Source organism: Xyrauchen texanus, chromosome 5, assembly GCF_025860055.1.
Source record: "Xyrauchen texanus isolate HMW12.3.18 chromosome 5, RBS_HiC_50CHRs, whole genome shotgun sequence".
In the NCBI taxonomy this organism is placed as follows: domain Eukaryota; kingdom Metazoa; phylum Chordata; class Actinopteri; order Cypriniformes; family Catostomidae; genus Xyrauchen; species Xyrauchen texanus.
This window is the reverse complement of record NC_068280.1, coordinates 11,782,869-11,808,869: the sequence shown is the minus strand read 5'-3', so window position 1 is coordinate 11,808,869 and position 26,001 is coordinate 11,782,869. Positions and strand designations below refer to the sequence as shown.

The 26,001-nt window shown below is 40.8% G+C and overlaps 1 protein-coding gene across 1 annotated transcript in view; it reads left to right on the top strand.

Annotated features, from left to right (window-relative positions):
• Positions 1-23,665, top strand: part of LOC127644120 (neuromedin-K receptor-like) — a 64,539-nt gene extending 40,874 nt beyond the window's left edge. The window contains exons 4-5 of the mRNA XM_052127145.1: positions 20,554-20,750; positions 23,377-23,665. Of these exons, the coding sequence (XP_051983105.1) occupies positions 20,554-20,750; positions 23,377-23,665 (486 nt within the window). The remainder of the gene's footprint in view (positions 1-20,553; positions 20,751-23,376) is intronic.
• Positions 23,666-26,001: the final 2,336 nt, after the last annotated feature.

Genomic DNA, 26,001 nt, shown 5'->3' with positions numbered 1-26,001 from the left:
CCCGAAACACCAGAAGCGGCGGGAATGGAGAGGTTTCGTGGGGTATCGGGAAGGTACAGGTGGATGTTTCACATGTCCCGTCCCGAGGGGGGGCTACCCCCCACAAGGCTGGGTGCAAAACCATCAGGGCTTTCCCTTCTTAGAGATGACGGTCCTGAGGTCTTGCTTTGGGGGCTGCTGAGGGCTACAAACCGGTCTCCAGTCTCTTCGAGGGGGAGCGCGCTTCAGGATCAAGAGAAGGACCGGCTGGATCTGGGGAGAGAGCGAGTGATAGGGACGGACCCATCTCTCGCTCCTCAGCCAGATCCATAGGAGAGCCCCACGATGGAAGAGTGGGCGCTGACTCTGAAGTAAGCGTGACGAGTGCGAAGCATTTTGACTGAAAACAGATCGCAATGCTCGCACCCACCCTGCCCCAACGCGAGAGCAGCATGCTCTTCCCCCAAACACACAAAACATAACTGGTGTGTGTCCGTTTCATCCATAGAGCTTAAACACAGGAACACTCACCGCTTGCTTTGTTTATCAGTAATTTTTGAAAGAGAAAGGTTTTCTGTGCACTGCCTAACAAATTCTAACTTGCAACAGAGGAAAGTAGAAAGTTTTTACAGGGTTGAGAAGCACAACACACACAGAATGGTCTGAAGACAAAAGACCTGACGAAGCACCTGCATCCTGATGATGTCTCTGGTGGAGGCTATAAATTCTAGTCAATTTCATTGACGTGTTGCACACATATTCACAGCTGGTCACTCCTAAAGGCATTCCCAAAGCGCTAAATCAGCGCAGCATCAAAGTGTAGCTTTTTGATAGGGAACAACAATGTATGCAACTGTCAGTGTGGGTGTTTGTGCTACATTTGTGTCTGTGTCTGTTTCTGTATCTGACATTGGGCAACAAGATAATTTGCAAAAGTGTGAAAGCGTTCTGTTAAAAACCTTGCTGATAATTATTATCAAACTTTTATTTTTTGGGATTTTCACCCCTTTTCTCCCCAATTTGGAATGCAAAATTCCCAATGCACTCTTAAGCCCTCATGGTGGCATAGTGAATCGCCGCAATTCGGGTGGCAGAGGATGAATCTCATTTGCCTTCGCATCTGAGACCGTCAATCCACGCATCTTATCACATGGTATGTTGAGCACGTTACCGCAAAGACCTAGTGTGTGTGGAGGCTTCACGCTATTCTCTGCTGCATCCACGCACAACTAACCACGCACCCCACTGAGAGCAAAAACCACAATGTAGCAACCACAAGGAGGTTAACCCATGTGACTCTACCCTCCTTAGCAACCGTGCCAATTGGTTGCTTAGGAAGCCTGACTGGAGTCACTTAGCACGCCCTGGTTTCGAACTTGTGACTCCAGGTGTGGTAGTCAGTGTCTTTACTTGCTGAGCTACCCAGGCCCCCAGTTATCAAAATTTTAGAGCACATAGCATCAAACAAGCTCTGCTGGAGGACAATGACTGTTGCCACATTGTGTTAACTGCAATCACAAAAGCATACATGTGAAGATTTGCTTAACTCATCCAAAGCAGTGTTAAGTGACAGAGCCTCAATGCTATCACAATCCATTTCCATACATGTTTGCTTTGTGACTGTTCCATTTGATATAGCCAAGAAAAATATCTACTATTTTCAAACTGACCAAGATCTTGCACATTGTTATAACTAATTCATCAATTAGTTCCCACGTTAATTCTACAGTACTTAGTGCTAATTCTAAATGCTGTTAATGTAGTGGCCCATAGGCATCGATAAGCAAGACACATAGAGTTTCTGATGAGTGCTTTTCAATTTATTTACACCACAATCTTGATGCAACATCTGTAAATGTGTTGTTGTGCATCAAGTAACGGGGAGCATCATTTTACACATTCGAGCATTGTGTAGTCCAGTTAAACTCCATCTAACTATACAGAAAACTGAATAAATAACAGAATAAAAAATAAATAAATAGTATAGCAGAGAAGATGCAATCCAAACGCAATACAATGCAATGACAAATCATTTAAGGGTTCTTCCTCAACGAGCACTATTACCATAGGTTGATTTTTAACTATTACAATAGGTTGATTTTTATTCAGCTGTTTAAACTTTTTGTTGAATGTTACTTTAAAATCATGTTGGAAACTTTTTCACCATACTTTCTTCATAATTTATTGTTGCTACATTTCAAATGCCATTTTGTGTATTAATGTGTCATAGAGTAATGTGGCAGGGCAAGATAATCTAAACAAAGAATGAAATAAATTTAAACCATTTAAATATCTGTAGTGTGAAATTGATTAAAATACATTTTGTATTCATTTCCACATTAATCTTAATACATTTGAAAATGGTGTTTTTGTATTCGAAACACTCGCTGTCCACGCTGCCATTTTCAAGCATTTTCCAAAAGTTACTCATTCACACTGAAACATGTGAAAGTGCTTAAATTCCCTTATTGCCCATGCAAAAAAATTGTCGTTCCATGTACGGACTGAAATAATATTTTTATTTTTAAAAATGTATCCACTTGAGAGAGCTTTTTTGAAAACAAAAACGACATATCTGGGTGGACGGAAGACCAAAACATAGAGAAAAAGATGCGTTTGCAAACAAAAATGTATTAGTGTGGACGTGGCCTTACTCTAACTACAGCTGTCCATCTGTTGCATCATACCACGTCTTCATGCCATAAATGAGGTTTTTACATAGACAAAAGTGTCAGAGAAAAGCATGCTCATGGAAATTAAGACATTAACATCACTACTCTAGTAAGCCAATAACTGTCATTTATAGCTGATATTTAGCAACACTATCACTCTGTGCAGCCATCTTTTGTGGTTTTATATCTAAGCCATGACTATACAAGATATTTCACAATCTATAGGCCACAGTTGAAGCAAACAGCACATTACTGGTGAATAGTGAAAGTGAGACACTCCACTAAAAGCCAGAATATTCTGCACAATCAACTCCCTGCACTCATCAGTGAGAGACAGTGACAGTGATCCATTTTCTCCACAGGAGCCTTTTTTGCCATAGCTTAATTTTCTTTAAATAAGCATTCAAAATGATTGCAGCTCTGTTTGCTGAAATGAATACATCTATGTACCATTATGGCCAATGTGAAAGCCATTCTGTCATCTCAATTCACCCGGATCGGTTTTGCAAGTCTATGTATGAAGATACTGAAAGTGGATTGAGTCCACCAAGACGCTTTGAAGTTGTAGGTTATATGTTAAGTTTATGTATTTATTTTATTTTTAACTGAATTAGGTTTGTCTGTCCTAGTCAGTTGATAATCAGTGGAAGGAGAATAATGTAAAAGTATAGTTCACTCCAAAAAAAAAAAAAAGGAATTATACACCTTTACAGTGTTGATTTATATCTTATCAATATATATTACATAGATCTTATTCTCACAACTCCTGATTGACCTAACAGTGTTGATTTAAAACTTTTACGATGAGATGTTACTGATAATGGCATTCTAAGTGGTGACATGGTTTCAGTCCACAACTCTCTATTTGCAAATACCATGATTCTTCAGACAAGCAACAGTTTATTCTGTTTTGCTGAATCAATATTGATTTGGATGAGAGTGAGTGAGTGTGTCTGTTGGCATCAAGAGTTTATTTGCTTTACCAACAAACTGGGATGAATTGACACCCCATTGTCTTATTTGTCAGCTTGTTAAAGTATGCAGTTCATTTACTCAGCAAACATGATGATTGTGATTGTATTTTCTACTGTATGCATTACAGAATACCAATACCCATTTCTTTATTTGGTTGTCTTTATGAAGCTTGACATTTTGGCAAATGAAAACATGTTGTTACTCACTCAGGGTCAAATGAGCTAATAATACACTTTCTTGTCTTTGGCCGTGTTTTTTTTTTAAATTTATTATTCCAGTACTATTAAATGTATTTTCAGAATAAATCCATAACTTTAATGAATTAAACATGTAATAACACCACATTATCTTCTTTATGATTTGTAAATTCAGGTGAAATCCTGGACACACACAGTTGTCCACCACAATAATTTTTAAAAGTATCATGGGTATTTAGTTTCATTAAGATTCGTTGGCATTAAATACTAGGTCTTTCAAGTATGATGATATCATATTTAAGCAATATCACACGAGCAAGAGTACGATATGGCCCTACATCAGCACTGCTGTGATTCGGCTGCAGGCCGAGTGCAGTAGGTAATCACAGCAGTGGTTATGTAGGGCCATATTGCACTCTTGCTCGTGTGATATTGCTTATATACAACAGTTCAATGAACATGTCAAATTTTATAAATGAGGGAAAATGTCTAGTTATCTGTTGAGATCCCATGAGGGGAACAGGCATGGCATGGGAGGGTTCAACTACCGTGCTTCCCTAGGGACTTACTGTCCACTGCGTTGTGATGAGGCGATATGGCGGCTACATAAACCTTCAAGGTGGAGGGGGACAGCCTCCCCTCCAGCCTCTCCTGCAGAAATGAGAGCACTGACCTGACTGCACATCTCTGCATGTCTTCAGATCGGGAAGAACACCAATTCGCAAACAAGCGCCACTTTAGGGTTTAAATTTGCCAGGTAGAGGGAGCTCTGGCTTGGTTGATCGTGTCTACGATAGCTATGATAGCAGTAGGTCACTTAGATCTTCCTAATCCCATCCAGGGGCCAGACGTGGAGGTGCAGATGTCTGGGCACGGATGCCAGAGGGTGCCCCATCCCTGAAAAAGAACATCCTTCCTCAGGGGAATTCGCCAGGGAGGGGCTGTTGCGAGGAGCGTGAGACCCTAGAACCAAGTCCATGTGGGACAGTACGGGGCCACCAGAGTGACTTGTTCCTCGTCCCCTCTGACCTTGCACAGCACCCATGCAAGTTGGCTCACTGGGGGAAATGCGTACTTACGCAAACCCTGGGACCAGCTGTGTGCCAGGGTGTCTGTCCTGAGGGGAGCCTCTGCTAGGGAGTACCAGAGCAGGCAATGGGAGGTCTCTTGGGAAGCGAACAGGTCTATCTGTGCTTTGCCGAACTGCTCCCAAATCAGCTGGACCGCCTGGGGGTGGAGTTTCCACTCTCCATTGAGCATACCTTGTCATGACAGCGCATCCACTGCTGTGTTGAGGTTGCCCGGGATGTGAGTGGTACGCAACGACTTAAGTTGTTGGCTCCAAAGGAGGAGATGGCGGGTGAGTTGTGACATATGACGAGAGCACAGGCCGCCTTGGCGATTTATGTACGCTATTGTAGCAGTGCTGTCTGATCGAATCAAGATGTGCTTGCCCCGTATTAGTGGGGCAAGTTTTACAGCCATCCACTCTAGGCAGTTGATGTGCCAACCCAGCCGGGGCCCCTCCAAGGAGCTGTGGCTCCGTGACCAGTGCACATGGCACCCCAACCCTGTTTGGAGGCATCTGTGGTGACCAGAACGCGTTGGGACACCTGTTGTATGGGGACTCCTGTCCGCAGAAAACAGAGGTCTGTCCAGGGGTTGAAAGTCTGCCGGCTGGCAGTGGTGATGAGCACACGGTGCGTGCCATGGTGCCATGCCCATCTCGGGACTTGAGTCTGGAGCCAGTGCTGAAGCAGTCTCATATGCATCAACCCCTGTGGTGTGACCGCCTCGCAGGATGCCATATGACCCAGGAGCCTCTGGAATTGTTGGAACCGCTGTTACTGGCTTGAATAAGGTGAGGCATTTTAGCACTGACTGAGCGCACTCGTTGGTGAGGCGCTGTCATTGAGACTGAGTCTAACTCCATGCCGAGAAAAGAGATGCTCTGAACCGGGGTGAGTTTGCTCTTTTCCCAGTTGACCTAAAGCCCTAGACTGCTGAGGTGCCTGAGTACCTGGTCCCTCTGGGCGCACAGTAATTCTTGAGAGTGGGCTAGGATGAGCCAGTCATCGAGGTAATTGAATATGCGGATGCCCACTTCCCTTAGTGGGGCATGGGCTGCCTCTGCGACCTTCGTGAAGATGCGATGGGACAGGGACATGCTGAAGGGTAGGACCTTATACTGATATGCCTGGCCGTCGAATGTGAATCGTTGGAAGGGTCGGTGTCGAGGCAAGATGGAGACGTGGAAGTACGCTTCCTTCAGGTCTACTGCTGCAAACCAATCTTGATGCCGGACGCAAGTTAGAATGTGTCTTTGCTTGAGCATTTTGAACAGGAGTTTGTGCAAGGCCAGGTTGAAAACTCGCAAGTCCAAGATTTGTCGTAAGGTTCCTTTCTTGGGTACGTTGCAGTAAGGGCTGTAGAAACCCTTATTCATCTCGGCTGGAGGGACAGGCTCTATCGCGGCTTTGAGTAAAAGGGTTGCGATCTCTGCATGTAGGGTGTTGGTGTCTTTGCTGTGCTCCGAGGTAAAATGAACGGTGCCAAAAAGGGGCGGGGGCCTGGCGAACTGAAACGCGTAGCCGAGTCGGATGGTCCTGGCCAACCAGCGCAATGGTTTGAGAAGTGAGAGCCACACGTCTAAGCTCTGTGCATGGGGCACTAAGGGGATAATTGTTTTTTTTATGTACCTGGAGAGGCTTTGCAGCGGAGCGGAGCAGGTAGTGTGGCATCGGAGGCAAAAGCACGTCCCGAGACTTTGGTGCTGAGAGAAGACTCAAAGCACTTACCTTGCTCCGCACACCTGGCAAAGGGGCAGGTTAGTGACTGAGGAAGTCCCATGTAGGCGTCCTCTGGACTCGTCAGAACCGGCCGGCCGGGGACCAGCATTTGTGGATCCGGAGGCGAGAAGTCCACATCCGGGCTACTGGGAATACTGGTGTATGGCACCGGGTTGCAGTGAGAACGGCATTTGAGGGCCAGGTGACTGAGGGAAAGAGGAAATTGTTATATTAAGGAGAATGTGGGTATGGCAACGGAAATAACTTTAAATAAGGATTATCCTCCTGGTTCTCCACCAGGGGACAGAGTGGTCTGCTTACCAGTTCCAGAGCAAACGTCTCATTCCCTGGTCATCTGTCTCTTGGGAGCCTTCCGGGTCCTTGAGGATGTTCGAGAGACGGGGGTGTATGCTTCCTGCGGGATCTCAGCGCTGGGACTGAGAGCTGGGCCCAGGTTGGTGCGGAGCTGCCTGTCGTTTGGAAGCCGCAGGAGGATTCCCTCATCGAGAAGACAGAGCACAGCTCACGGCGGGGCATGATGTTGGAAATGGCCTCCGTCTGTTTCTTCACCACTGAGAACTGCTGGTCGAAGTCCTCCACGGTGTCGCCGAATAGACAGAATTGGGAGACGGCAGCGTTGAGGAAGCGTGCTTTGTCCACATCCCGCATCTCAACCAGGTTCAGCCACAGATGACGCTCCTGGACCATGAGGGTGGCCATCGCCTGCCCGAGTGTCCACGCTGTGACCTTTGTGGCTTTGGGGGAGGTCATGCACCAGCCGTGAAGGCTGTGGGGAGGACAGAGGGTTCCAATCCAACCCCACACTGACGACAAGCATGTCGGCCATCTGGACGTCAGCCTCAGACTGGGCGCGCTGACCCGAAGGCGGCAGTCCAGTCGAGTCTTCCACGTCAGATGCCGGAACGCTCTCCAATGCAGTGGCAAACTCATCATCCAGCTCGGGGCTCGAGGAAGTAAGCAGACTGGCCCTGAGGCGAGCTGCTCTCACCTCGAGCTTGGATGGGAGTCAACGAGCGTGCCGTGGGGCAGGATAATATGAAAGACTGGTTTTAGAAGGACAGACAGGGGTAGATGCAAATTAGCTCAATCCCACAAGGTGATGATCTCTTTCTGTCCTAAACCATATTATTCTAATACATAAGACTCAGAAATCTATCTGGATAAACCAAGCCCACTACCATCCCCAAAACACCTCCATCGCCAGCTGGGTCATCCTCAATCCCATGAGAAGAGTGAGCGATGCAGGGGGTGGCTGGAGTGTCTTTTCTCCTTAAGAAGGACTGTCGCGAACTCAACGTTGCGTAATGTTCTTGCAGTGAGAACATTAACCATCCACAAACGCTTGGTGTGATCACTGCCCAGACACACAAGGCTGCATCTGTGACCGTCAGGAGTGGAGAGAAATCGACCGCATCCAGGAACTACACAGGGGTGGACGCATCTAAAGACGTGAAAAGGACATTCAACGCCAGCTGTATATTTGCTCTTTTAGAGAAAATAATCTCTTTTACAGAAAATACTCTTGTAAAGCTGTTCAATGGAAAGGAGGAGGCGAGATCCGGCTTTTCAATATAAATAATTTTTTAATTTCAAACTCAAACAAAAGACAAACACACACGACGGACATGTCCGTAAACTGTCTCTCTCTCCCGCACAATCCTCCGCAGTCGACCTTTATCCCTCTCGGAGGCTTGATTAGCCTGATAAGGGACCGGGTGTGTATAATCACGACCCGGACCCGCCCTCCGCCCTGCCACAACTCTCTTTTAGAAGCGCTGTCGAAGCACCCAGGGGCAAAGCTGCACTGCCACGCAGAGAAGGAGAAAGCCGCTGATATGCGCCATAGAACCAACAGCATATGGTCTACAGTGGTGAGTGGAACAGTAAGTGAATTCAGCTCGCTGATCGCACAATTTTAAATAGCACCCATTGTGTAATTAATCAGTCTGTTGTGTCTCTCAGTTGTGATGAGCCATAATGCTGAAGTTGTTAGTTTAAAGCTATATTCCTAGCTTTAGTAATTTAATAATATTAATATAAGTGAAATATAAGTGATCTAGAAGAGCTGTTTTATGTAAACACTAGCTGACACAGATTCATTTCATGTCACCTAACTGGCTCATATTACACACAGAAATGATCTTTTGCCACTACCTGCTGGCTAACATATGTAATGTAAAAAAAAAAAAGACAAACAGTAGCTCTTAACACATATGCACTGCTCTTACACTTTAGTTTAGAATGGCTTGAACACAAGCAGAGCGATACACACATAGTGAAGCATCGAAGTGCTGATGTGTCAGACCATCAATGCTCATGGAACGTCTATCGTCCAATCAGATTCGAGGACCAGAACTAACTGTTGTATATAATTGTATAAGTATCGGCCTGCTTTATACAACATTTATATATACACTCACTGAGAACTTTATTAGGAACACCTGTACACAAATTTCATGATACGATGCAGAAGCCCAAATATACAATAAGATTATAAAAATATATATAAATAAATTTGGAGAAATCAATGGAGAAACTTCTCAAGTAAATCCAAGACTGTACATTGATATAGCCTACTTCTCATGCAACAGGAACAATCTTCAAAGAAATTGATAGAATGCCTGAAGAAGGTCTTTGACTTATAGGTTTAAAGATATTACAGATTTAAAAGCTATATGACAGTGTGTGAGCTTTTTCTTTGAATGCGATATACCGATGCCTACACTAAAGTATGAAATCTAAACAATAGAGTTTATACTAAATAATAAAAAAATTCCAGCCAGTCATGTTCGAGGGCATTATTTTTTTTATTTTTTTAGAGAGAATCCAACTCATATCAAACCCATGTCAAGAACTTCTGCTGGAAAAAATACAAATAAAGGCAATCAACAAAGAAATATTTATAAATAAAAGCTTTTTTTTTATTATAATTTTTTTATTTATTATTAATTATTATTTTTAGATTAATTTCACTCATGTAATAATTTTTTTTAAATTAATTATTTAATTTGACTTGTATCAAAATGTAGCCATGGCAGTTTGTCTTGAAGAACACAACACATTTGGATATCTTATGCACAATTTAGACATGGTCATGAGCAGATGTACATTTTGTTTGTACTGACTAATGTTTTGAAAATATGAAAACTGTAAAGAATCCAAAAGTTTATGTCAGACTGGCTTTACAAACGATTTACACAAAAATGAATTCTGCTCATGTTTCTTGAATGAGGCCCCTTGAAAAGAACCTGACCTCAGGCTGTATGTTATATGTACATAATATAATATTATTTTACAGTCTGAGCAAAAAACGATCGGCACTCATATTTTTTTTTTGCCCTCTTCCTCTGGTCTCACTTTGCATGTAAACCTTAGCAGTCTTACCGGCTTATCCAATGTGTGCAAGTGTTGTGCTCATAGCCATTTACTTTTCTACATAAAAAGCTGAGAATAATAAGTCTCATGTAGTCACAGTTTTTTGAATAAGCTGGTTTTGATAGTTATGGGCATCTTACTGTGCATGTGATCATGCTCATTGTCAGCTGGGAGAGGCTGGTTGTTAATTGCAACTTGCTGTTTCTGCCTGGCAAATCCATCGATTACCACATGTCCACATGCAAAATCCTCCTTTAAATGTTGGTGTATCCAACCTGTTTCCATGAGTGGCTATTTGTGCAAGAATTTACTATTCTTAGTAAATCACCCACAATACTCCCACAACATTTGCACACAATTTGTTTGATTGCACAAGCAGATTAGCACTCCTAATTATGGATTTTAGCATCTCCTTTGTGTGCATGAAGGCTAAATAAATCAATAAAATAAAAGCGAGAAAATGTTAACTACCATTTACAGATGTTTTTTATTGTCATCATGCAAGTCCCAGGGAATAATTTTAGCCCTTTCTAAATTTACCCTTGTGTCAGCTTTGGAAATAAAACATAGCTGAGGTTTTCTTATTGTCAACTAATTTTGTTTTGACCATTACTGGACTTTGGCCTTCATTATACTTTGGAAAAATTTGGCTTTGGCTAGGAGGCAGGGGCGAGGAGCCTACCCCCGTGTGGGACAGGGCTCAACTTGTGGTGGTGGGGTGGTGGAGGTTGCCTGTGTTAGCACACTGAAACAGCAATGTGATATATTGTGAGCAGACTTATAAAGCAATGGCTTACATGCGTTTGGCTAGGGATTACCCAGCTAATGATGTGATGATGTACAGCTGCTAGTCCATTGCTTCCATTGAAACGTGAGCTCCAGAGTAGTGACAGGATCAGCGTGAGCACGCCAACTGGGTTTCCCATGAAACATGAGCTCCAGACAAGTGACGGGATCGGTGCGAGCAGGTCAACCTGGCTTCTCGCAAAACGTGAGCTCCAGACTAGTGACAGGATCAGTGCGAACGCGTCAACCGGGCTACCCGGGAAACGCAATCTCCAGAGCAGTGACAGAATCAATGTGCACGTGTCAACCAGGCGCTCTTTAAAATGCGAGCTTTGGCAAACTCAGAGTGGCTAGCATGCTCCATTAATTCGTGCATCCATCGATATCATTGCACATGCGAATTTGCTAATTAAAAGCACAATGGATCAGTCAAACCATCATGTGAAACATCTGAGGGAAATGAGAAATCACCTGCTGCCCAGCATTAGCATCAGTTATAAGACTTTACACATCAACAACCTTACTAAATTTAAGTTCAGTACAACTGTGGATGTTGTAGCCAAGAAAACTGTAGATAGCACTGATAGTTGGAAACAAGTCATGGGTATATAAGTACTTTGAATCGAATTAAACAAAAAAAATAAGCTGTAATCAAATAATTGATGATCACTTGTGTGTGACTTTATTTTTTTAGATTATTATCTATATATATTTTTTCAACATCTGTAGTATCTTATTTTGTTGTGGATGTACCAATGTGGATACTAAATTTGCACTTTTCAGAGAGCTCAATAAAATTTTCAGATTATATTTTGATTGCATTTGAGGGCAACATTTTTATAATTGATTGTGTAAAATAGACACATAATATCCGAATATCGATAGCAGGGACCTGAATTGACTCAAATGGAAATTGTATTGCGACAGATTTGAAGTATAGGCAAATTTCAGATCGCAGGCCAAGAGAATCCATATAAGATCGTATAGTGATGAAACATCCGATTTACACCCCTAGCTTTGACCCTGATGCCAAATCCCTGGGATCAGTAACAATTAGTCACATGTACACATATTAATAATGCAGCCTACCCTAATGAAAGTGTATTGACTAAATAGTCACATGATTTCATCCCTCTAGGGCCCCTAAGCTGACCATGCAAGCCATCAGTATTCTATGGGGCTGTATTCCTTTATTGGAATGTTAAGCCACATTTTAAAAGAATTAAGCAGGTTTCTGAGTCTTATGTATTAAAATAATATGGTTTAGGACAGAAAGAGATCATCACCTTGTGGGATTGAGCTAATTTGCATCTACCCCTGTCTGTCCTTCTAAAACCAGTCTTTGATATTAATTTGCTTTTCTATTACCCTAAAGCGTGCTGACAGAGAATAAAGGTATCACCCGTCACGAGAAGCTTACCCATGCCTCTGTCTATAAAATGCTGTCCTGGTTGCCACAACTTTATGAATTATTCAAATATTTGCATAATAATTTCCATTTGTCTAGTGGTGCAAACCAGAGGGTCAGGGTTTGTCTTGTTAGCATGGGGCATTTGCCATAACTAAACTAAAGGTCTGTTTCTCCATTGATGGATATTCAAACGTAGCTGTGTACTCTGACCATTTTTTATTTTATTTTACTGTATTTTATTTGCCAGAATCATATAAATCACAAATATATCACTGTATATATGTTGGCTCTTAAAAGTGTGAATTAGATGTGAAAAAGGTCTTGGGACTGTGCTCATTTTTGTGATGTCATCAGTCAATAAAATGCTAATGAATCCAATATGCAGGTACCTCTCTTGGTATATTAGAGCCCCAGCAAACCTGACAAGCTAAATCTTCAGACAAGTTTCCAGCACTTGCTTTTGTGGTGCATTCTTGAAGCAAAAACATTTAAGATGGTTAGAGTGCCATTTCATTGTTCTCTCTCTGCCTTCTCTTGATATGAACTATATCAGTGTATTGATCAACACTTTATGCCTGGCCATTATCCATTCTTTAATCTAGAACCTTGAGAAAGATCTGCAATCTCAAGTTGCCACAGTTGTCCACTCCTTGTTCGAGCAACAATCATAAAAATAACTTCTATTTCAGTGAGAGCCTACTTTTTTTTTCTCCATCTCTGAATCGAAGGGGCAGAGTGAGATAAGAGTAAACAAAGAATAGAAGCTGTTGTGGAGTCAAACACTGTGATGCTTCTGCCAGCTCTCAGTATGCACAAGCTTCCGTCTGGAGACTTATCAGGAGGAAAACATTGGCTTAGAGGTCAGCGTGAGTGGCAATCATATAAGGTCTGCTTTTACCTCAGGATACCTTCTCACTTTCACCTCATGTGTTAGATCGGGTACTACATCCATCTGTGAGAACTAAGGCTTTGAAATGTGATGGGGATATTATTACATTGTCTTTACAAGTCACAGACACATCCAGGTACAGTATTTGGGAGTGGAATACTGATGATATTTCCATCAAAAAATCATATGGGTTCTTTGATGAATTAGAACTACAAGGATATATATATATAAAATAAAATACAAATCCAATAACATTTTTCATGGAAATTATGCATTTGAAAATTTTAATGCCACAAGATTGAGAGAGAGTGTGTATGTGCTTTGTGTAGTCCTCTGATCTTTGTTTCAATTATACATTAGTCAATTATTAAAATATGACTGGCATCATATTTGAGATGCTGATTATTAAAATTGATTTGTTAAGCCAAAAATTACGAATTTAACAACGCTACAAATTCCTCTGCCAAATTTGCCAGCCACAGGGCAAGGGAGGAAGAACATAAAGGGTCCACCATCTCATGAACTTGCATGGAGGAAAAAGTGCCCGTCTTCCCCTCCCAGAGGGAAAAGGGGCTGTATGCAAGTGGTGCGCCCGGCCAGCTGCCCCGCATACTTACCTGTTCCTACCTGACAACACACGGGACGAAACTGGCTCAACCCAGAGATTATAAAATCTTACGTAGGTATTGGATGTCTGCTAGAGAGGCGCCATTGCCTAGTGCCCAATAGTATGCCACATTCCTAGTGGAGTGTGCTCATAGTCCCAAAAGGGGCGGGCACGCCCTCGGCCTGGTATGCCAATGCGATGGCATCCAAGATCAAGTGAGCAAGCCTCTGTTTGGAGACAGCGTTCCCTTTCCGCTGTCTGCCAAAGAAGACAAAGAGCTGCTCAGAGCGTCGAAATCTCTGCTTGCGATCCAAGTAGATGCACAAAGCACGCACCGGACACAGCAACGACAAGGCTGGGTCGGCCTCCTCCCGGGGCAGCACTTGCAGGCTCACCACCTGATCCATAAAAGGGGTCGTGGGAACCTTGCGTACATAGCCCGGTCGGGGTCTCAAGACCACGTGAGAGTACTCCAGACCGAACTCCTGGCAGGAGTCACTGACAGAGAACGCCTGCAGTTCCCCAACCCATTTCTACCACGTTTCTACCACCGTTGGTGGTAGGTTAATTAGATCTTCCATGTCCTGTCCAGGGCTAGACATGGAGATTCCAGAGGTCTGGGTGCAAGTGCCAGATGGTGCCCTGTCCCTGAGAGAGGAGGTCCTGCCACAGGGGAACTTGCCAGAGAGGGGCTGTTGTGAGGAGCGTGAGATCTAAGAACCAAGTCTGCGTGGGCCTGTACGGTGCCATGAGGGTGACCTGTTCCTCATCCTCCCTGACCTTGCACAAAATCTGTGCTAGCAGGCTCACTGGGGGGAATGTATACTTGCGTAGCCCCTGGGGCCAGCTGTGCACCGGCGAGTCTGTGCCAAGGGAAGCCTCATCAGAGAATACCAGAGTGGGCAGTGGGGGGATTCCCGAGAAGCAAACAGATCTACCTGTGCTTCGCCGAATAGACTCCAAATCAGACCTCAGTTGCTGCTGACTCCAGTGGAGGAGACGGCGGGCGAGTTGCGACATGTGACGTGAGTGTAAGCCTTCTTGGTGGTTTATATACGCTACCATCTACTTGTCCGTCCGGACCAACAAGTTTGTTTTGTTTTTTATTTCTTTTATTTTTTTCCAGTATCCAACGGCTGTGTGCCCGCTGCACATGGCGCCCCAGCCTAGCTTTTAGGTTTTAACCATAACGTGCCTGGACACTTTCTGTAAGGGGACCCCCTCCCGCAAAAATGCAAGGTCTGTCATAGGGCTGAAGAAGTGGCGGCAGATCGGCGTGATGGCCACACGATGTGGGCCACGGCACCATGCCCATCTCGGGACTCAAGTCTGAAGCCAGGGCTGGAGCGGTCTCATATGCATCAACCCAAGTGGCATGACTACTGCTGAGGAAACCATATGCCCCAGGAGCCTCTGAAACTGTTTCAGTTGGACCACCGTTCTCCGCCTGAACAACTTCAGGCAGTTCAGCACGACTGTGCGCACTTGCTAGTGAGGCACGATATCATTGAGACTGAGTCTAACTTCATCCTGAGAAAAGAGATGCTCTGAAATGGGGAGTGCTTGCTCTTTAACCAATTGACCTGAAAAAACGTGCTCGAGCACTAGGACCCTGTGCGCACACAACCAGCCAATTGTTGAGATAATTGAGGATGTTAATGCCCACTTTCCTTAACGGGGCAAAGGCTGCCTCCGTGACTTTTGTAAAGATACGAGGCGACATGCCGAAGAGTAGGACCTTGTACTGGTACACCCAGCCCTCGAAGGCGAACCACAGAAAGGGCCTGTGCCCAGGTAAAACCGAGACATGGAAGTACGCGTCCTTCTGGTCTACTGCTATGAACCAATCTTGATGCCTGATGCGCTCCAAAATGCATTCTGCATCAGCATCTTGAACGGGAGTATGTGCAAGGCCTGGTTCAGAACTCGCAGGTCCAAGATTGGCCGCAACCCACCGCCTTTATTTGGCATGATGAAGTAAGGGCTGTATAACCCCTTCTTTATCTCGGCTGGAGGGATTGGATCTATCGCACCCTTCTGCGGAAGGTTTGCGATCTCCACACGCAAGGCAGCAGCATTCTTGCCCTTCACCGAGGTGAAGCAGACACTGCTGAACCCAGGCAGGTGCTGGTGAATTGAATCGCATAGCCGAGACGGATGGTCCTGGCCAGCCATCACAACGGGTTGGAGAGCGCTAGCCAAGCCTCCAACTTCCGGGTGAGGGGCACTAAGGAAGCAGGATATGCTGGATGGCCTCTGTCTGCTTCTTTACAGCTGAGAGCTGCTGGGCAAAGTCCTCAACAGTGTCACCGAATAGGCCGATCTGGGCGATAGGAGCATTGAGGACCAGATTCAGCCATAGGAGAATTCGGTAGCTGAGCGCAGCTCCTGCATCACTTCGGGGTCAGTACTACCTATGTGAAGCTCTTTCAATGCCTTGGCCAGGTGCACTTGCAGTAGGGCCTTGGCATGCAGGGCGGAGGCGGCCTGTCCAGCGGCACTGTAGACTTTGGTCACCAGAGACGTGTTTCTCAGTGATAGAAATGAAGCGAATGGACTTGCGTTCTTATGAAGACAAGTCTTGCCAAGTGTAGGAAGAGCAAATTCGCAATACAGGAGGATATAAAACGCATCTATTGCGAGCTTTGATCTTTTGATATTCTTGTTGCGTAACTCTCTCACTGGCTACAAATGGCTACAAAAAACTACTAGCATTATCACACACCAATGAAAGCATTATTAGCATCACATTAGTGAGGTTTTGCAGGACTAGTGACGTGTTTAAAGAAACAAGTCTGTTAACACTAATTTCTTCAATTATGTTACTTTATTAAAATGATGTCCAACAAAACAACAAATGTTGATGGAGTATGGAAACTCTCACAAGGTGTCCGCCTTTTGCAAGCTTACAGCAGAAAGTTCTTGAGGGAAAGCTCAACAATAAATGTACTTCGTCTGCCACCATAGTGCTGCTATGTGTTCTGGATCTTCAAATTGGTGCTTGTGCTCAAGTCACCATCCAGTACATCCTCGATATTTGACCTGATCAAGAACGCATCCAAGTATTTTTATGCATTCTCTGTACTTGCGTTCTTGAGTACTGGAATTGAACTTCGGCAGTGGATGATGACAATGAACGAGTCCACGAGAACACAAGAACACATAAGAATCCACATTGAGAAACACCCACTGACTCTATTATAAGTGTACCTAGATGTTGCTGTTTCAGTCTTTGAAATTAGTCAACATTTTTGCATGATCACTGCAATGACCACATACATGTTTTATGACAACGGCACTAAATGAATGAATTAAATTAACTCTGGCATATTGCAGAAGTAAGGTTTTAGTTTATTTGCTATTTTTCATGTAGTTCATACTGAAATTGTATGTCGGCCAAGTTCTAATTTCCACTTTCATATTGTAATATCAGAATGCATTTTCATCAGAACCACAGGGAGCGTCTCAATTACAGTAGCTCCATAATTCAGTAGACAGGGCTCTGACCAGGGAGTTGCCCATTTCTAGGACTGTCCCATTCCAGTGCACAAAAAATTCCCAGAATGCACCACAAAAGCCAGGGAGCATAGTTGTTTACTATATTCCCTTTACAGAAGTGTAAGTTAAATCTTTACTTTCTCTTTAAAGGAAAAGTTCATACAAAAATAAAAATCCTCTCATCATTTACTCACCCTCTTACCATCCCAGGGTATGACTTTCTTTCTTCTGCAGAACATAAATTAAGATTTTTAGAAGAATATTTCAGCTTTGTAGGTCCATACAATGCAAGTAAATGGTGGCCAGACCTTTGATGGTCCAAAACACTTACAGGCAGTATAAAAGTAATCCATATGACTCCAGTGGTTAAATCCATATCTTCAGAAGCAATATAATAAGTGTGGGTGAGAAACAGATCAATATTTAATGGTGTTATGAATTGGATTTGTATTTTATTTTATTTTATTTTATGATGTTCCTCGAGGTCCACTTATAATGTTAGTGTGATTTATTTTCATTAAAAGTAGTAAAAATTTTGGAATAATTGGTCATTTTCTATCCAGTTTTTATGTCTCTGATCAAAAAACTCTGTTTTTTTTGGGGCGTGTGTTCTTGAAGACTTCAGTGTAAACTCCCACTGCTGTGATTGGGTGACATCTTTGCATGTGGATAAGTGTAAACACCCCCTCCAATATGCACGTATGGGGTTGTTTTGAAAACTTAGGATGGTTAAAAAAATATCATTCATACATGTTTGAGCCAGAGTCTGATACCGATTCTGATTGCTTTAGGTAAGACATTGGTTATCCCTCATTATTCATATTGGCTGCCATGTTGATGGAAAAACAAATCATACATATTCATGCTTTATCATAAATATGACATGAAGACCTACTTTCTAAATATCTGTTTCTTTACTATGTTGTTTTGACATGAGTGTTGTACTGTAGCTAGTAAGACCTGTAATGTCTCTTGTTTGCAATGCATGGCTTATTTGTAATGCATCGCATAGCAGCAGAGAAAGTGGCTGTGAGAAAAAAGTATTGCAAAAAAAAAATGCTTTACTTTCCATAAAATTTTACTTTTTAATTAAGTAACTTTTTTTTAAGGAGTAACACAATATTCGAATTAGTTACTTTTAAAAGTAACGTTACCCAACACTGGTAGTTATCATTGTAGAGATCTTACTCCAGACTGAAGAGGACCCAACCAAACCTCCACTCTCTCTATCTGTGGGACAGCACGAACAATAGGATTAAATGTAATGGTGGAGTGATGCGGGGGGCTCACCCAATCAGGCATAGGGATGTGTCTACGGAAACAATTCACCTCTTCAAGAATGGGAAATGTATTTGTTATGGCAGAAGCTCCTGCAGGCACACCGCACTCTCTGCTCAGAAGGACACTTGCTTGAAGAGAGAGCAGATATTTAAGGACAGAATAAAACTGACAGTATGAAAACCACAATGACTTTAGACAAAATGAGTTTGACAATTGACAGCAGAGCAGTTAGAGTTAAAGTCATGCATCAGAAACAACAGCTCTGATTTTATATAGTCTACATTCACACCATTTACCATTTACTTTCATTGTATGGAAAAAAGATTAAATGAAAGTAAATGGTGACTGAGGCTAACATTCCAGCTAACATCTCGTTAGGTGCTCCACTGAAGAAAGTCAGGTTTAGAACAACAAGATGGTGAGTAAATGATGACACAATTTTCCTTTTTCTCTTTTTCCACTTACATGTCACACTGCAGAGCACAAATGTGCCGTATTTGCTGAGAACACGAGAAAGTCAGCAAAGACCTCATGTGGTGTGCTTGTTTTGTTTCTAATGTATTGCCTGAGGTTTTGTTTCTTGCTGCAGATGCATCGCTTTGCCCTGCGTGTCTGAGCTTGTTGGTGGCATGACCAACGTTTTGGTATCTGACATTGTTTGGTCCTTTTGGGTGTGCTGTATGCTATGGAACTTGAATGACAGGCATTGTCTCAATCAATTAACATAATGACTAAATATAGCCTCATAACCATTTGTGATATGATTGGCCCTCCGTTGTTCTCTTCACTTGTGAAAGCCTGAAATAGGGTACGTCGCAATGCTGCAATGGCTTGAAGCTGCTCTCTTTATATTCCAAGGAGCTATTCTACCATATACACCCCTCTTATTTAAAATACAGAGATTGTTTTATGGAGCATCTTATGTGTTTCAGTGGAACCAAAGTAATTGTGTTTACATGGTCAATGCCACAAATTGGCTTGCATTTTATAAGTGACCAAGAAATAGTAGATTTTAAAAAAAAATGTAATTAGATTTTTTTAAGTAAAAAATAAGTAAAATCAATGAGGCTTTACAAATAATTTCAACTCATTATTTTACATCAGTTATTTTTAAGTCTAGATGTAAAATAATATGTTGAAATTAGTTGTAAATCCCCATTGATTTTATTTAAAACTTAAATAGTAAGCAATTAAACTTAAACGGATAGTTCACTTGAAAAATGAAAACTCCTAATTTTCTTCTGCAGTACACAAAGATTTAAAAACAAAAAAATATCTCAGCTCTGTAAGACCATACAATGCAAGTGAATAGTGACCAAAAGGTGAAGCTCCAAAAATCCCATAAAGGCAGCATAAAAGTAATCCTGACGACTCCAGTGGTTTAATCTATGTCTTCTGAAGTGATGCAATCACTTTGGGTGAGAAACAGATATTTCTACAATATTTCAGTTATTTTTTTATTATAAATCTTCACTTTCCGAATGTGAAAGAATGTGTAAGTGAGAGTGAACGTGGAGATTTGTAGAAAAGACTTAAATATTTACATAGATTGAACCACTGGAGTTGTATGGATTACTTTTATGCTTCTTTTGTGGGATTTTTGGAGCTTGAAAGGTCTGGTCATCATTCACTAGCATTGTATGAACCTACAGAGCTGGAATATGCTTCTAAAAATCTTTGTTTGTGTTTTGTGCAAGAAAGAATGTCATACACATCTGTGATGGTATGAGGGTGGGTAAATGGGTCATTGTTTGGTGAACTATTCTTTTAAGTTATTAATTTAAGTTACATGGAAGGTCTTTTACAGTGAATTGTATGTATATGAATACAATCTTAAAGGTGCTATATGCTAAATGCTATATGTTATTGACTAGAAATTGATTTTTAAAAATCCTTACCAAATAATCATGAATCATTGGAAAAGTCATGAAAAATCATTGTTAAAAGATGTTGGTGTCCTGTAATTTTTTTTAAATTATATTGAGTTTTTTTTTTTTTTTCTTGGGTAGCTATGCATACCTAATATGATGTATCATGTAAAAGTTCACTCTTGTCCTCATTTACTATTTTCAGGTGGTAAAAATGATGATCATCGTGGTGGTGACCTTTGCCATCTGCTGGTTGCCATACCACGTATATTTCCTTGTTACTGGTCTGAACAAGCAACTGGTTAGATGGAAGTTCATTCAGCAGATCTACCTGTCAGTCATGTGGCTTGCCATGAGCTCCACCATGTACAACCCCATTATCTACTGCTGCCTGAATAGCAGGTAAGATGCAAGCACACTTTGGCACATTTACTCTTGCAACTAATGCACTTTCTTGTACGACATGTATACCGAAGTGTATTTTATGTTAGGGAGAGCTCTCAATCTCCCCTCTCGACCAAGAGGCTAATAAAACAACAAAAGATGTATGACACAAATGCATTTTATCATAGCAATGTGAGTGTTTTTCGCTGTTTTTTAGGACTTAACATGCAGTTATGAACACCCTTGAGATGGTCCTCTTCTGTGAAATATCATAAATCAATGATCGAAATGAAAGAACCCTTACAATTATTATCAGTTCAAGTAAAGGACTGGAAACAGTGCTTTGCTTTGCTATTCATTACTTATTTCATTTAATAGCTATACAACATGTTGACTTCTGAAACGGCGCAAGGTTTAATTGTCTGAACCTTTGCTAGGAAGGAAATGTAGAAACCGTACCTCATGGAAGTTTAATTGAATGCCCTGTTCTTAAGTATAGAAAATCCTTGGCATCAAATTTATGTCTCAGGTTCTGTTTAATTAATAGCTTGTAACATACTGTGAGAGCTATTATATAGCTCCCCTAAAATGTAGCTTATGACCTTTATCGAGCTCTGCCTATTTTTTTTTTTTTAAACCAACCAATTGCAGCATGGCAACCGTTGCTATATCCTCCATTAACTTGATCAGACTGGGACAGCTATAGCATTGACTTTATGGAAATGCACCTCAGACGAAAAACACATTCAAATGAAGGCTGAAATGCAAGACTGGGAGATAGATGATCCTCATCAAATTTCTTCAGGTCTAATTTGGTTTATTTTGCTATGATGCAGTACCACCAGAGCATGACACTTTGCAGCCATATGTTATGCAGTAACCATAAAACTAAACATGGCAGAATCATTATCAAAATGCTGAATGAAGTGACAAAAACAGACTGCTGTTCATTGAACCAAAAAGTATCCAATTAGTAGAAATACTAGTAGGACTTGTTATGCTGGCAGCAGCCACTGTTTAGCTGGTACCTAGCTAGATGTACGAATTTTGTTTTCTTCTCCTGTGACGTGGATTGACATTTAGATTTTTTTGAATTATTTTTGGGGATTTGCAAACATATTTTCCCTGAAAAACATCTTATTATACAGTGTAACACAAAGGCAGTATAGCAGGCTAGTTTGCAGATCATGTAAATCATTATAATGAATGATCTTCAAGAACATTTTTGGATGTTATTTCAAAATCTATCTATTATAAGAAATCATATTTTTCTTAAAGAAAATGAAGCATATTTTTTGAACCATTAAGGTTTTTTGCATTGTGACATTAATATAATGAAAATGTCAAACATTTTCCTCATAATTCTCATTAAACATAATGAAAAATAATATTAATATTAATGCATAATTGATTATGTAAATTATTGATAATTTATTGATAAATTTATTGGTAAAATATTGATACACCTTGGTAGTATTAGTTGTATAGTCTTTTATCAAAACATTTTATTTTTTACTTGATCGGTTGATCCTCCTTTTCTTTACAAAAAAAATGCAAAAACCTGGGTTCCAGTGTGGCTCCTACAATTGAAGTGAATGGGTCCAAATCCGTAAACCTTAAATTACTCACTATTTCAAAAGTAAAGCCACAATAGATGCCATGACAATGTAATGTTAACAAACCTTAAAACGACTGTAAAAATGGCAATTAAACCAACTTTACAGCTCAAATAATAGGCCTACATATAAATGTAAGTGCTTTTATAAAATTATAATATTGAATATAAAATGTACTTCACATATCAACTTTTAAAACCTCACAAAATTGGCCCCATTCACTTCACTTGTAAGTGCCTCACTGCATCTTTGACTTCTGATCTTTTTAAAGAAAAGGAGGGACGAGTCAATATAATTTTTTGTTTTAATTGTTTTTTAGTTAACTACATGAGTTAACATGAATTAACAATGGACAACACTTTAGAGCATTAATTAATCTTGGTTAATGTTAATTTCAACATATACTAATAAAAAAAAATTATTATTAAAAAATGTATACCTTAAAATGAGTTAATGCACTATGAACAAGACTGTAATACTGTAAAAAAAAGTATGTAATACTGTAAAAAAAAAAAAAAGTATAGTCTAACAGTAATAAGAATCTAATGAGAATCACCTTTTGAATATAATAAGAATTACAAAACATAAAACATCCGAACTAGGGAAGCACCAATGCAAAATTTGTTTGCCGATACTGATATACGATTATTCATAACAACATTTACCAATACTAATACAGATAGTTTGGTACAGTATGATATGTTAGCATTACAGTAATAAGAATTTGGGAGGAGAATGTGCTTAATTATCAAGAAAATAATGTCACAATGGTCCTACAGTGGGCTTAATTTTCATTATGCAAAATGTAATATCTTGGTTTGTTTCTTTTGATTTTGGGGTGAAATGTGACCTGACCATGTTTTAATGAGAATCACTCTGTAATATGTTGAGTGGAACATGGGAAGACAAAAAGCTCATCCCTAATCTTTCAAGTATATGCATGAATATACAATATTTTATAATATTGTCTTGCTTGTCCATAAATTTGTCTAGTTTTTCAGTCTGATCTTTTTCTCTTCGGGGCTCAGGTTCCGGGCCGGCTTTAAACTGGTTTTCCGCTGGTGCCCGTTTGTGCAAGTGTCTGACTATGACGAGATCGAGCTCCGAGCCATGCGGCTTAAAGTAGCACGTCAGAGCAGCATGTACATGCTTTCGCGAATGGAGACCACCGTTGTCGCTGTGTGTGACCCCTCAGAGCCTTCCACCCACCCTGCCAGGAAGAGCCTTCACAACCACCAGCACAACGGATGCTCTAACTCTGCCAAGAGCAAAGAAGTGATATATACACAAATTGACCCGAAGGAGGAATTCTGCTGAGAAGGACTTTGATGTAAGATTCATACTTAACTATCAAGCACAACCAGTGTAATGAAGTCTCATTATACATTTGAGAGGCATGAGAAAAAATAGACTTACCATATTCATCATATCACTAGTCGAATATATACAGTATATATATATATTTATTTTTTCCTCTTTTTTTAGTAACTTTTTTGCAGCTTAGTTTCAATTAATGGGCGACGTAGGAGGGAGTTTTGAGTTCTGGAACTTACAGAGGGTTTTCCTAGTTCGTCAAGCTCTTTTATCTGAAAAGATCATGGAAAATGCTATTCCACATTATATTACCCCTTGGAGAAATGGGTTTTATGGAAGATGTCTGGTGTGTTTTGGCCAAAGCAGCTGCCTTTTGTTCAAATTTGTCATTGTGGAGAGCCACCATCAGCCCTCATCATCCCAAAGATCAATATGGTCCTGCATCCGCTGAGCACTTTGTTCAGACCAGGCATTGCACATAGAGGTTGCCCTATGATGCCAATCAGATACAGTGTTCTCTTTCATCATATGGTTACTGCAAGGTTAGCATGCTACATTAATGCCAAAGGTTTGATTTCCTGTGCATGTAAATGAGGAGGTTGCATCTCCTGGACACCAGATATTTGGTTAAATCGTAAAGTGAAATTTGTAAGCTTTCAATTCTCGTCCATTGAATCTAAAACACACATTTAATTGGTGAGATATAAGCAAATAAATTGTGCAAAAAAGCAAGATTTAAAGACAGACGCAACATTTCTGAACATAACTAAGAAAAATTTGGGACATGTTGCCCAAATAGTGTACTTTCACCAATTGTAAAAGACAGGGATACTATAATCCTCGTTCTATTTCAGCAGTATGTAGGCTATATTGGGCACAAATATTTAACCTACAATTTTCCACCATCAAAGTACACTGTAGAAATGAACTTGGTTTTATTCAGGTCAAAAAAATATTATTTATATATACTTATTAAATAGATCAACCTGACTTTATTAGGTTACACCAACAAAAGTAATGTGACACTTTTCAATGTGACATTTTATACAATTATTTGCCGATATTTAAACACAAAATTGAATTACTGATTCAAGATAATCAAATAATTTTCCCAGATGGTAACTAGACACTGAATTAAGAATACATGTAGTGGGGTCATGTGATGACAATGTAGCACAAAACAGTAATGTTTAACTTTTCACATAATAATAGGGATAGTTCTCCCAAAAATGCAAATTCTCTCATAATTTACTCACCCTCATGCCATCCCAGGTGTGTATGACTTTCTATTTTCTTCTGAACACTAACTAAGACTGTGGTGAGAACATTAAAGCTCCAAAAAAGCATATACATGCAGCATAAAAGTTATCCATATGACTCCAGTGGTTGAATCCATATGTTCAAAAAGATTTTTTTTTTACTATAAATGTCCACTTTCACTTTCACATTCTTCTACTTTTGTTTTTGGCGATTTGCATTCTTTGTGCATATCATCATGTGACAGGGCGGAGGGTGGGGCCCGGTTGTGATTCCGCACACCTGTCCCCTAATGAGGCTAATCAAGCCTTAGAGAGGGATAAAGGCCAACTAGAGACTGCAGTGAGAGAGGGAGAGAGATTTATAGACGGCTGTCCTACACCTTTGTGAGTTTGTCTTTTTGTTTCAGTTTTATATTAAACTGTTATTTATTTTGTCAAGCCGGTTCTCTTCCTCCTTTCCATTAATCACTTTACACTCCACATTCTGGGCAGGGAGGAGAATTTATAGGAAAAAAGGACTTAGATATTGTTCTGTTTCTCACCTACACTTCTGGAGATATGGATTTAATCACTGAAGTCATATGGATTGCTTTTTGGGCCTTCACAGTTCTGGAAACCATTCACTTGCATTGTATGGACCAACAGAGCTGAGATATTCTTCTAAAAATCTTTGTGTGTGATCTGCAGAAGAAAGAAAGTCAAACACATCTGTAATGGCATGAGATCATTTTCATGGTTCATGGAACGTTTGGGTGAACTTTCCCTTTAATACAGTAAGTGTATTAGTATTCCATTTCAAACATAGCCAAAGTGTAAATATGACTGTGTTATCATTGTGATGTTGTTCTGCAAAGAGAAATAATGTTTCATCAGATCTGTTTAATTTCTTCAGCATATATTGCATCATTGTCTAAATGAAAGTCAATAGCATCTTCGCTACTACCATTTCATGTCTTCAATATATCTTTATATGTAATGAATAAATAAATAAATATATATATATATATATATATATATATATATATATATATATATATATATATATATATATATGGACAAAAAAGCACCATTGAAGCCATA